Source organism: Lissotriton vulgaris, chromosome 7, assembly GCF_964263255.1.
Source record: "Lissotriton vulgaris chromosome 7, aLisVul1.2, whole genome shotgun sequence".
NCBI classification, from domain to species: domain Eukaryota; kingdom Metazoa; phylum Chordata; class Amphibia; order Caudata; family Salamandridae; genus Lissotriton; species Lissotriton vulgaris.
In genome coordinates this window covers 1537423769-1537437859 of record NC_141695.1, presented here as the reverse complement: position 1 = coordinate 1537437859, position 14091 = coordinate 1537423769, and the positions used below count along the sequence as shown (strand labels likewise).

Below are 14091 nucleotides of genomic sequence, written 5' to 3'. Positions count from 1 at the left end.
CAGACATGATGTAACTGGGGAGTAAGAGGTTTAGTACAAGGTGAATGAAGTTCTAGCTGTAGTAATATAGATCTTTTAGGGCTATGGCACCTACTTGTGTGACTTCAGTACAGGAATAAGAAGGGCTGACTAATGACTCTACTTATGTCCATGCCATTTCTGCCTGCTTGCAATAAATAAGGCATTTAGGGCCAGATGCACTACCCTCTTTTGCATGCGCAAATGGGTTTGCGACCCGTTTGCGCATGCAAAATGTCACAGGGCTATGCACAATTCCTAAATAGCAAGTTACAATTTATGTGCGAATCACTATTTAGGAATTGTGAGTTGCTATTAGGAAGGGGCTTTCCCTTCCTAATAGCGAGCCCAAAGCCATGTATGAATGTTTTGAAGAGGGTGTTAATGCACTCTCAAAAGTGAAGGGGTCCCCAGGATCCCTTCCCATTTGCAAATGCAGGGAAAAATATTTTAGGAGTCAGGCAGTGGACCACTGCCTGCCCTTAAAAAATGAAACAAAAATGTTTCATAAAAAAAAAAGAAAAAAATGCAACCCATTTTCCTTTAAGGAAAACAGGCTGCATTTAAAAAAAAACTTGCTTTATTTAAAAGCAATCCCAGACATGGTGGTCTGCTGAGCCCAGCAGGCCACCATCCCTGGGAGGGCCAACCATTCCCACTGGGGTCGCAAATTGAGAGCGGCTCTTTAATATTCAAGAACCTTGCATTTTGCTACCCCGACCTCTCATTATCCATGAAAGTCCAGGTGGCGGTCGTTTCAGGCACATGCTTTTTCATGCTGAAGCTCCTTTGTAGAGTGTTCTATCTTCTACCTTTATCTGTCCGTAAGATCCTGCTCCAAGATTTAGTAGTCAGTCGTCTGGACTACTGTGATGCACTCTTGGGTGCAGCAAATGAGATGCTGCAAAATGGGTTGCAAGTAGTCCAGAATACAGCAGCACAGTTGGCTCTGAATCTGCCTTCCAGGGCATCCTTCAATGCTGTTACTGAAAGGTCTTCATTGGCTCCCTATCCGTGACAGAATCAAGTTTAAATTCTGCGGTCTGGTCCATAAATCTATCAATGACAGCGGGCTAAGGTATCTGGTGGAAAAACTTGTCCCTTATTGACCTAGCAGAGCCCTGCATTCTGGTGGGAAGGCTCTGTTAGTAGTCCATCGGTTAACAAACTACGAACTGGGAGCAAATCTTTTACCTATGTTGCCCCACGTCTCTGGAACTCTCTTCCCATCACCTTATGTATGTGCCCTAATTTGCTTAAATTCAGGAAACTGCTGAAACTGAACTCTTCAAAGAGTAAGACTTTCGGTATTCACAAAAGGCATTTAGGAGTCCTAAAGTTAGGAGTCCTAACTTTACTACTACTAAACTGAGAAAAATCCTAACTTTAGGACTTTCGGTATTCACAGAAGGCATTTAGGAGTCCTAAAGTTAGGACTCCTAACTTCTGTGAATACCGAAATGAGTAAGTGTCTTCTGTGAATACCAAAATGAGTAAGTGCCTTCTGTGAATACCAAAAGGGTAGTAAGTTTAGGATTTTGTCTTAAGTTAGTTCTGTGAATCGGGCCCCTTGATATTGTGACATACACCTTTCTCAGATGAAAGTTGGTCACTTAGAGTGACCAAAGATAAGAACTGGAATGTGCGGCCCTCATACCATGTCAATGTTTTTAATTGTCTAAAGTTCAAGCTGAAACAATGTGTATGATGTATGTCTCTCTGAATTATTGCATCTAGTTACATGCTTTACCTGCTTAATCTTCAGTGCCTAACCTGTAATGTTTACAGTTTTTGAGGAACCGCTTGAAGTTTTATCTGTTTTGGCATTGTATACTCTACAACAACATAGTTATGAGTATCTCAGGAGCACCTATGAAGCAGGCATGGTACAATTTTAGTGAAAAAAGTGAGGCTTGTGAACTAGGATACGCTGAATTAACTCCTTTCCTTTGTTTTCTAGGCCTCTAACCTCCAAGGATACATTTCCTCATACTTTGATCATGTGTTCATGGCTAATGTCAATTGTAAGTCTCATTCTTATATTGGTGGCTGAATGTCTAGTAAATGACAAAATATGTGTTTTAATTGAAGGTTAATTAGAGCTTGATTTAGAGTTTGGTGGATGGATTACACCAGCACAAACATGACAGACATCTCGCCTTCCTTATTTCAAGAGGATTATAATATAATATACTTGTAAAAAGTTGGAAAACTATCCGTTCCAGTTGTGATGGATTATCCATTTTCAAAAGTCAAAATAATACCAATAATTTGCACAGTGTCCTAAATATAAGTGGTGATTCTGTTCTGTCCAGAGCATGCAGAAGGGATTCTCAAAGTGAGTTCCTCATTTGCAGTACTAGTTATATCACAAGTGGACAGGGTCATCACAGGTACTCACAGTGGACCCTTTTTGCTGCAAGATTGCCATTCCTCCCATCCAATCTTGGAAAGTCCATGACAGGCTGGGCAGGTCACTATAGCTTCATTCTGAATTTGCCAATACCGTATTAGACCAGTTTAACCAGGCACTGTACTCGGTGGTTAGATTGTATATGCATGCTGATCAAATAATGTCAGAATAGTCATGGGCAGCTGGGTTGATGTAGGCTGCCAAATATGGGTGGTTTCCCTGTGTTTGACCACAGAATAACCTGATTTTTCTAGTCCGCCTCTCCGGTGGATATTTGCAGTTTGCTTTATCACAATTTACACCCTAATGAATTAAGAAAAAGAAATAGATTTAACCACATTCACAACCTATTTTAAATGTTTACATGCCCTTATTCTGAAAGTGTTAATTTCTGCAATAATTGTTCTTCACCGTGAGGTTCTCTCTAACAGTAAAATAAGTTAGAGGGGCAGATTTTTAATATTTGATGCAACGGAACATAGCAGGAGAACTTGTTATCTTTCGTGAAAGGGGTAGAGCAGAAGTGCACGCTATCGTTTAACATGTGGAGAAGTGTGGCTCAATGATTAAAGCGGTAGACCCTGATGCATAGTCTAGCCTGAGACCAGGGTTCAATTCCCCGCCTAGGCGGGTCTTGGGCTCAAAAATTCCACGGACCTGATAATTCTTGCCTCTGTACCTATTCCAATCATGGAGACCCACTCTGCAACTCTGGGCAATAGCTTGCTCAATCTCCACAATGGCCCCCACAACGCTAAGGATGCCTGGCCTCCACCTTGGGGGTGCCCAAGATTGGACGTCTCAGAGGGAAAGCCAGGATGGGTTCCACAGCGGTATTCATACAAGCGCCTTGAGACCCTTGCGGGTGAGTAGTGCGCTATACAAGTATCAATTTACATTTTTACATGTGCTGTACTTTTACTGACTAGCACAGGTGCACTGTATGCTGACTAGCACTGATGCAGGCATCCTTGCACCATGTTCAAATGGTGCCTGTCTTACAGACAGAATTGTTTTTGTGCAGGAAGGGATACCTGTAATTGTACATTACATGGAGGACACTTGGTTTCCATTTTGGGAAGCCCAGGTCCGCTTGCTGAAGACAGAGTGAACAGAACATGTTTATTCTTACCGATCACAACACAGTATGTTGCCATCACAGTGCTCATGCTGATTAACTCCTGGTGAAGGAAGTATATTTCTACTACTTTGAGGGTAGTGCTTTGGGCATCCCAACTGGTTTAGCAAGATTACAATCCATTAGACAAGCCTTATGTCTTGCACGTATGATTGATCCATGTTTTCCTATGTCAACAAAAATCAGTATTGGCGATCCATACAACAGTACAGTTGGGCACTCAGGGCATGGGTACACGTCCTTTACTATAAAATAACTTTTCTGTCCAACAACATGTCTTCCACATTCCAAAAACTAACAGGCTTACTTAGGGGATAGTGTAGTCTCAGGGGGCAGGAGCAATTTTGAATGTCTCACGATGCTATCACTATGCTATCCCTTCTGCATTCATCAGTCTTGTTTAAATAATAAATATCAAGGGGGTTTGGAGCCAGATGTTCTTTGCTATGTCAAAATGTGGTTGACTGGTAAAAAATGAAGTCTACTTTGCCCATGTGGATATGTTTTCTAACTTAGGACTTTAAATGTGAAAATATGATATTTAAAAATAAAACATTTTGTGAGATCTTCCATAACAATGTTGTACCTTTTAAAAATGAAACAATAATTCCTTTGATAAATTAGTTTTATATGTAAGTATCATTTCCATCTCATGCTAACTGCAATAGTCACTTCAGCTACATCAGCTTTACTGATTTAATGCTGCCTTGCTAACCTTTCAGTGCAACTGAAAAAGGGAATGGATCTGCCTTCACTTCCCAATGTGAATCTCATTAACCCAGTGGCAGAGATACAGAAGGTAAGAAATGATGGATATTACAGTGTATTATATTAAACAATGTTTTTCAATGAACAACATGCTCAGAAAGAGAGTACTGTTCCACATAAGTGCACATACTATCACAGATCACTTTCAGGCAAAACCACGCTCCACCACTCCAAATCCAAATCTTTATCTTGCTTTGTCTTTCATTACCAGATGTTTTCAAATAATTCTCATTTCCTGCAAATAGCTACGGTTTGTAAGCATCAGCAGAAAAACTTTGCATCATGGATATATCAAGTGCTGACCATAATTAATGCATTAATTGACTGTTTCATTCTTTGGCTCTTCAACGGTTGAATTGCATGCAATAATTCCAATTAAATATTATTCCTTGTTATACCATGCATTAGCACAATTTTATTTGCTTTGCTAAATTTATAAACAATAAAATGTTAAGTGTCTTTCTCGCTACTCCCTCCCCAATTGCGATAGAGCCTTATCTGTAAAACTTGCACATAATGGACAGGGAAACCTCCTCAATTGTGGCCCTTGCAGTATATCTGAAAGTCCCTGGTGAAGTGTCCATGCAAATTTCTGCTACTCCTTTAAAAGTCCTGAGGTCATATTACGTGCAGTGTCCCAAAGACTAAGCGGCAGATTAACAAGCCCCTTGCACCACTTTTGCATCACTTTTAACATGGGAAAAGTGGCGCAAAAGTGGGGAAAGAGCTTGTAAATCTGCGCCTGTGCACCCTTTTTTGTGTCCAGTACTGTGATACACAAACGCTGATGCCATCCCTCCCGTAATGCAGATCATTACAAGAGGCCATCAGCAGGCACACTTTGTTCCATGAAAAGGTGGTTCTCAGTCAGTGCACCTCCTGAGAGTAGTCCTCTGTAGGATGAAAGTGGATAACCTGGACTTCCCCGGACAGACCCCTGGGTGCTGTCACTCACTGCACCCAGGTGCATAGAGCGCTCAGTTCCCTCTTTGAAATGGAGGCAGGAGCTGACTGCACAGTGAAAGATGGACTAGCTGCTTCAAACTTCATCATTCACTAATGCAGCTGAGAATGTATGTCTGCCTTGCGGGCAACAAATTATCAGTAATAGGAGACACTATCCCTGTTTTCACCTGGGGCACCAATTTGAAGGTGACCATACACCTTATATGTAATAAGGCCCCTAGCGTATATTTTTGGTCCAGAACTTTGATTGCTTTTTTAATAAAATTTCTCCTTTACAAGTCTTTCATGAACACTGTTTAACCCCTTGCGTGCTGATGACAGAACGGTTCCGTCATCAGCGTCGGTTGAGCTGTGCTCATGACGGAACCGTTCCGTCATGACTCCGCCCGCGCAAGGCGGAGTCAGTACAGGCGGGGAATACGCCCCGCACGCAAGGGGTTAAAAAACAGAAAACTACTGTAAAGAAAGCACCCGCAAAACCAATAGTTCTGGCTTTAACATGTCAACGCAAGAATACACACACGTTAAAAATGCTGTTTAAATGCATTGCATGTACAGATACTGGATCGGATTAAAGCCTGCCATATTGTTTTTGATTTTGTTGAGGAACGAGTAGCAAAAAGGTATTGCTTTCTGTATAGAATTCATATATGTGATAAATTGTTGACTGTGGCATACTGTACGATGATTAATTAACATTACTTTTCAGATACCAAATAACAGCATGTGGTGAGTGAGTAATACTCCTCTGGGTGGAGCCAAAGACTACTTTACGTATAATTAATATAGTCCTAAAACTGAGGGAGAAGGACATCATTAGTATTGAGATTTTAAGAGACCAAATACAAGGTCACGTGGGATGCCCCTCAACACTACTTATACAGCAGCTGGCTTGCTGGTGGCACACCAAAGGCAAAACTGTCTACCAAGGTGCAGAGACTAAGACTGTTCCTCAAAACAGCCCAATGGCAGGCACTCAAAAAACTCTAAAGTTTGATACTTCAGAAGAGTTTAAAGACCGTAGGTAGGAGCCTCAAAGGTATTTTACCACAATTGTATATACATTAGTTTAGTTAAATATTCTCGCCTACGATGTACAGATGGAGCCAATACAAATGTTTCTGATTTAGTCAATGTTCCACCTGCTGCTCACATCCTGCCCTCTAGCCAACGCTATAATTCCCTTATTATTGAAATTAATAAATGTATGATAAATGTATAAACGCTTGGTAGAAAGGGCTGTTATTTTAACTCAATGAAATTTAGACTAATTTGACCAAGACCCACATCCTTCCACAACCGCAAATGCCAAATCTCATAGATATTCCATCTAGGAACGCAACAGACCTGGAGAAAACAATTCTGGTGGGATAGCTATAAAATACAGAAATACATTAATTGCTTGGAATACACAATATTGCCCTGAAGTTGGCTCAGAGATTCATAGAAGGCCATGTTCAGGTGTGAACATGGGCTTCTATTGGAATTCTCAAGGGCATATTATCAAGCCCATAATCGCCGCTTTAGCAGCATTTTCTTGCGCTAAAGCGGCGATAATTTTAACGCTATTCATGATCATATGCCCCCAAATGAGAGTTTGAAGTTAAAGATAAAGGGTGAATGTATTAAACCAACATTTGTGGCAGGAGTATTCACTAAGCACGAATATCTCCAAAAGATGTCACCTGCCCCTGAGCAGTTCTTAGCCTTGTTATCCAATGGTAGGTGGATAACATGGCTAAGAGCATTAGCTCAGTAATGTATGAATATCGCTGACTTTTCAGCGATATTTATGCATTGCGGACGATTTTTATCGCATTTGCGATGAACCTTGGTAATACCAAGGTTTATCTGAGATAAAAATCGCCGCAGGTCAGCGATAAATTATTGTCTCTAACCAAGCAATAGGGATAATTATCGCTATTGCTTGGTAATATGCCCCAGTGTTTCTTAAACCTTTGACTTCTGTGGGCCCGTATAATCATTACTAGAATCCCGGAACGGCGGCTGAGTCATTAATGGGAGGAGCGGAACCCCAGCCTTAGCAATTTCGATGATTTGCAACTCAAAATATAAGGCAAAATTACAGAACAAACTTTAATCAAACTATTACACATTTTAATTCCTTAAGAAACAGTTTATTAATATGTTAATATCAAATTTTCTTAATTCTTACGCTTTCATGGATAACCACAGTAGGGGTTTCAGATCCATAGACTACCCCAGACCGCAGGTTAAACTATTGACCGGGACCTAATACATGAAAAACAAGCATTGGCCTAGCTAATAGGTCTTGCATTTGGAACCTTATAAGTGTTTAGCCATGCAACAGTTGGTGTTGTTGCACCAAGGACATTCTGCTGCATAACTAAATACCCATAAGCGAGACCTATTGCCTATGCCAATGCTTGTGAAAAATGGCAACAATTATATGTGAATCTAGAGAAAACAGACATAATGGTGACAGCTCCTCCCACGAGAGTATTACTCATCGAATGGGGCTAGAAAAATGCACTCAAGCATTTGAAAGAGAATGTGATTAGTTCAGTGATCTAGCACATAGGTGGGGCTGTGGGCCATCTTGCAGAGCTCTATGATTCAATTGGTAAATTAAGGTAAAAGCAACAATAACACAAGCACCTTTCAATAATATTTGTGCCCCAATGTAAAATATATTTGTGCAAGCAATTCTGCGATACTAGCTGAAGCTTCGCAGCAAAAGCATCCCAATATACCGCAAATGGCAACTGTTGGGCACAAAGACCATTTTGTGACAAAAGTTGACATGAGCACAGCTCCAAATTGCTTTTCTTCACATAGCACCAAACCAATTTTATCTATGCAATGAGGAAGTAACAGGAAAATTGTGATATGCCTTTGCATGAAATTCTTATGCCTAATTAAACAAGCATGTTATTGTGATATGACTGCACAAAAAGGGTTGAATTTATGAGAAGTTCCACATAATTCTGGGACCATTAACCTTGCATTAAGAAAATGACTGGAGATTCTACCCTAAGTACAAATCTCATGGAAAAACAGCTTGGTGCAAATCATATGCAGTGTCATTATTGGTACCAACGCTTACTATATGTGGCACAATCAATTTGTTTACCATTTGCGCAACTAATAACGACTGGTTTTCACTCCAGTCCTGCACTGTAAGAAGCTTAGTGACTCTTCGCCTCAGTTCCTAATCATGAAAAACAAGCATTGGCAAAGCGTATTGGTCTGGCATTGGTCGCTAGCCTTTTAGTTTGTCATGATTTTGTATTCTGTCATGGTTTTTGCAAAACATTATTGATGGACCCTCATCTATCTAACAAATAAAGAAAACTGAAACAAAAAATTTTTTTTTTTGCAAAAGCACACATTGCCACAGTAATTTCTAGCTCTAGCTCTTAATGGAAGCACTTTGTGTGTGGTAGTGTTCGTTGTGAGACACTCACAGAGAATTTAGCCTTTCTCTGAGTGCACTAACTCACTTCCTAATGCTGTATGCAGTAGTGGATGGGAGGTAAATGTGAATGATGCAATAACACACCAATGGGTAAAGAGGGCAGTTAGAGAACCCCTCCAAGTAAGTATATTATACATATCATTTCAGTGAAATCAAAAGATCTTGGCTAGTGAAAAACTTAAGAATACACAAACCCACTAGATATTCAGGTCTATGAAGGAAACAATTCAGCTTTTGGAACCTTGGCGCACCAGTAAAGTTAAGCAAACTGCAAATGAATGAATCAGAGAAGGAACGCAGAGCCCGATGTTCAAACCTTTTTTCTGCTCGCAAACAGTCCATTTCACAGAATCTGTCCATTTGTGACCAGAAAAATGCATTTTCTGATTTACCAAACTCTATTAGCAATTCGATAACCCATTACCAAATCGCAAATTGCGTTTCACTACTATGAAGGGGTGTATTAAGGGCGTCCCTTCCTAATGGCAAGTTGCACACGTATGTAGGAATGTTTTGCAAAACATTGGCAGTTACCACCAATTCCAAGTTGGTGGCAACCCATTCGCAAATGGGAAGTGTTCCACAAGGATAGCATTCCCCTTTGTTAATGTGGGCACCAACATTTCTTAAGAGCATGCATTGGCCTCACGGACCACTACCAACTCTTAAAAAATGAAAAAGGTAGCTTTTCATGTTTATTTTTGAAATGCATCCCATTTTCCTTTAAGAAAAAGGGGGCTGCATTAGAAAAAAGAAATAGCTTTTTTAACAAAATCAATTGCAGACATGTTGGTCTGTTGACCCCAGCAGGCCCCCATCCCCGTGAGTGCAGGCCATTACCAACGGTCGCCGAAAGAGACCTACCTCATGAATATTAACCCCTTGCCCACGGGGGTAATTCCCCCACTGTGCTGGGGTGGGGGGGGGGGCGTGCACAGCGCCCCGGTGCTCGTGACGAGCTTAGCGTATCATGAGCCACGGTGGCCATGTGCTCATGACGACCTGAGCTCGTCACGGCCACACCCGTTTCCTTAGAACACTCAGCACAGCGGAAGAATTATCCCCGCGTGTGAGCGTTTGGAGCCGTTATGACAAGCTCAGCTCATCATGAGCACACGGCAACCGTGGCTCATGACGAGCTGAGCTCGTCATGAGCATGGGAGGGGTTAATGAGGTAGGTCTATTTGCGACCCACTGGGAATTGCAAAATGTGTCTGAGACACATTTGTATATAGGTGTTTGCAATTTCCTAATGGCAAAACGCAAAAATTCGCAGTTAGGAATTTGAAAACTGACTTTTATGTACATCTGGCCTGCAATAACCAAGAAAGGCAAAAACTTGCAAATGCAGCATGTACTTGCAGATATTTCATTGATTAAAAGCAAATAGTTAATCTGAAAGTTCCATGTTCAATCATTATGCCATTATGACTGGCCAACTCCAGGTTTACGTCTAACAATGAGTTTATATTTCAGTTTACACTGTATCAACATGTGCTATCAAGATGCAGGGCTTTCTGGACTTTGTCATCATTAAGGGATTGTCCATCATGCTCAAACAATCAACTTTCAAACAAGAATGCTGCATGGCACAATCTTTCTCTGATTATGCAACAGGGCCTTTGATTTCCCATTCATCCCCATTTGCACAATCTCGTCTTTTCACATTTAGAAGGGAATTCAACATCAGGAGCGGCTTGTGTCAAGGTAAAGAGGCGAGGCATGATGGGTGTGACCGAGAAAAAAAAAGAACTAACCTGCTTACCTGCCACCCTCCAGTGCTGTGCTTTCCTGGCTCCGCTGCAGGCAGGCACAGGCTCCCAGACTGCCCTGCTGCAAATCCTGAATCTGCTCTCATGCATGAGAGCAGCTTCAGGATCGGCCTGAGCGCTGAAAATTTGCACTCCCAAACAGATTGGGAGCCTGTGACTGCTCTCTCCTGCCAGCAATGCATCCGTGGTTGGAGAGAGAGCTTGACTGTGCATGACGGTGTGGCCGGCCTGAGACGGCAGCCAAATCATCATGCGCAGTGAAGGCAGTGCACATACCACGCCCCCTCAGAGCCTGTCAACCCCCAAGCCCGCCCCCAAGATTTGGCACACTGAAGAAAAATAAACTATAATAAAACAGGTTTTATTATTATCTGTAGTAAGTGACTCAGTAGACGCAGTAGGTTCTGGAGATCAAGTTTAATTCAAGCAGGCTACACAGCAGACAGGAGAGCTAGGGAGGGGACATCCAACTCCAACAGCTCCGCACCAGTTTGAGTCATGGAACAATATGACAGAGCTGCTAGGCAACAGGCCAACATTCTATAGGAGAATACTAGATAGAGGAAAGGTAAGGAAGTACAGGAGGTTCAAGATACAACATTATTGCTTTATTTTTCATGTTTTTGAAGGTGCTGGCAGGGGGCGACATTCCTCCGCCATAGTGGAGGAGCTGCCTATTTGAGAGAGTGCCTGGTTACAGTGGCGATAGGTGCTTGCATCTCCTATGTTGGCTTAAACTGTTGTTCCTGTTACGAAATGTTTGTTCTTTCTCCGCTAGTGGTAAACTACTGTAGATTTACTATGAAGGTTAGCTAACTACTAGCGTATCCTGTAACGTACCAACTGGTATAACTGTTTGGGCCAGATGTACAAAGCTTTTTTCAGCATGCAAACAGCCTGATTTGCAGTATCTAGCTGTTAGCGACCTGAAAAAAACATTTTTAAATGTACAAAGCCCTATTATGCAATGAGGTAAGCTATTACCAAATGGCACATTGGGTTTGCAAATCGCTACTAGGAAGGGGTGTGCCAAGGGCGTCCCTGCCTTATGATGAGTCGCAGGGGCGTGTATACATGCTTTTGAACTGTTATGCGGTCACAAAACATTCATGTTTTACTGACTCTGTGAAGGACGGGGTAACCCATTCACAGACTGCAAGTGGGTCCCTAAGGGACCTCTTCCCCGTTGTGAATGTGGGCTCTAAACATTTTTCAAGAGCAGGCATTGATCACTAACTGCTCTTAAAAAAATAAAAGGAAGCTTTTCATTTTTCTTTTTCAAATGCATCCCATTTTCTTTTAAGGAAACAGGCTGAATTTCAAAATAAAAAGCTGCTCTATTTAAAAAGGCAGTCAGAGACATGGTGGCCTGCTGATCACAGCAGGCACCATCCCTGTGAGTGCTGGCTATTCCCAAAGGATCCTTAATTGCGACCTGCCTCATGAATATTGATGAGGTAGGTCGCTTGCGACCCATTGGGCATCGGAAACAGTGTAAAACACACTGTTGTGCATAGCTGTTTGCTATTTCCTAATAGTGACTCGCAAAACTTTACTATTAGGAAATCACAAATGGTTTCTAAGTACCTATATGACCCTTTGTTCCTTATTTTCCTGGTGCTAATAGGTTGTTTTATGATGCTTGTTAACCAGAACTTACTTACTTCCCGGTCTCTTGTAAAGCTCTCTCATGTCTTTGGTCCAAGCGTGCACTACAAAAAAATGCATAAATACATAAATAGGAATTGCTTTCCAAATGTGTCACATTTTCTCTGTAGCTATAGGGAAGCATACTTTTCCCCCAAGTGTAAAATACAATGTTAACTGGGTATGCACTGCCACCCTGTGGTCTTATGCGAGTGCACATGTAATCAGCGTTGTTGTTTCTCCTTCCTGCAGGAGTATGCAGTCGTGTCCTGTGATCTGCAGTACTATGAATAAACTGGGCGAAGGCTTTCCCACAGGTCAAGACATATAAACTTCGTGGTTAGCTTCAGTCATGATTTACCTGAAAGCGAGATTTGAGATGCAGTGGTGACATATGAAGGAATTTACAGCTGCCTTTAATTCATACAATTTACATATCATATTGAACGTGCCGCAATTACTGCCGCAATGATTCTTTGGAGCCAGGGAATGGAGCATGGAAGGACTGGTTCTGAATGTCTCTTTAAGTGACTGGTATCACATTTCTGTGAATCACCTGCTTAGAATGTAAATCAGTTTCACTCTGTTATTAAATGACCCTGCTTGTATTCAGTCCACGTCTTGGTATGTTTATGAACTTTTTTAATGTTGATTATTTCAGACTCTTCATGCTCAGTGAAGTGGGCACATGTCTGCTTTGTTTGACCTCGCACATTTATTTTGCCAATGTACCCCATTTGTTAACTTCAACGACAATAATTGTGTAGCAAGTACATCGACCTAACCACTAACTACGTCACAAGGTAGGAAGAAGTAAGCAGCTGCAGTGTCACTTTTTTGACGCTCCGGTGGCGCAATGTGCCACAGGCCATGCAAAGCTACTTTACATTGCTCTGCATGGCCTTGTAAACATGTGCCCCTTTCAGGCAGAACACTGCATAAAAAGAGAGTTCCATGGGTGCTGTGTGGTTGTTCCCACGCAACACCCATGGAATGTAAAGCATTTCCAGATTTACGAGGAATCGTAAACCTGGGCATGCATCAGATTCTGCCGGCACCCCAGGGGTGGTGTTAGGGAGGCGCAACGAGGGGAAATTTCATAATTTCTCCTCGTTTTTTCCTCTTTCTATGTGTGCTGCAATCTGCAGCACACATAGAAAGAGGAAAACATCTCTTGTAATAGTTTCTGTGCAAAAATGTGTCCTTTACTACACAAAAACAATCACCCCTACATTGTTTTTGTGCAGGAAGGTGTCCCTTACTACACAGAAACAATCACCCCAGCAACGCAGACACCCTTGCCCCATGGTGCAAGGGTGCTTGCGTTGGTGTATGGCAGCCCATTGTGTGTCAGCACAGGAGAAAAGGACAGGAATAGCTCATAGATACGGCGCATACCTGCCATTTTCTTTTGATGCAGGGCAAAAAGATTCTTTGCAGTGCTGTCCTACGCCAAAACCTCGTAAATTAGGCCCTAGGGGGCTTATTTATAAGGCCTTTGTGCCGCTGGTTGGTCACTTTTTCCCATACTAAAAGTGGCGCTTCGGCAGTGCAAGGGGCTTGTAAATAAGTTTCTAGATTGTCATTTCAACCCTGTTTTCTGACAGAAGAGATTAGCAGGGAAATGGACTTAAGCTCAGCAGAGTGTTTTAGTTATAAGGATCCTGTCACGTTATGCCGGAGTACTCCTTTCCCATTTTGAAAGGGAAATTCATGAAATCTTTAAGGCTGTTTCTAGAAAATTGTCAATTAACAAAAGATTACAAGTTTAAATGTGACACAAAAACATGTTTAATTTTTTAATTCGAAGGGCCATCTAGTGATGCCACAATACATTTCAAAACCTAAACGGACATCAGAAAACAATTTAAAATTCTAAAATGCTTGTTGGTAATTATTGGAGAAGAAA

General features: G+C 41.7%; 1 protein-coding gene across 1 annotated transcript in view; it reads left to right on the top strand.

The window, feature by feature from the left end:
* Window positions 1-12790, top strand: part of LOC147705952 (BPI fold-containing family B member 2-like) — a 126068-nt gene extending 113278 nt beyond the window's left edge. The window contains exons 14-16 of the mRNA XM_086932419.1: window positions 1979-2042; window positions 4292-4368; window positions 12435-12790. Coding sequence (XP_086788545.1) covers window positions 1979-2042; window positions 4292-4368; window positions 12435-12476 — 183 coding nt within the window. The 3' untranslated portion in view covers window positions 12477-12790. The remainder of the gene's footprint in view (window positions 1-1978; window positions 2043-4291; window positions 4369-12434) is intronic.
* The last annotated feature ends 1301 nt before the right edge of the window (window positions 12791-14091 follow it).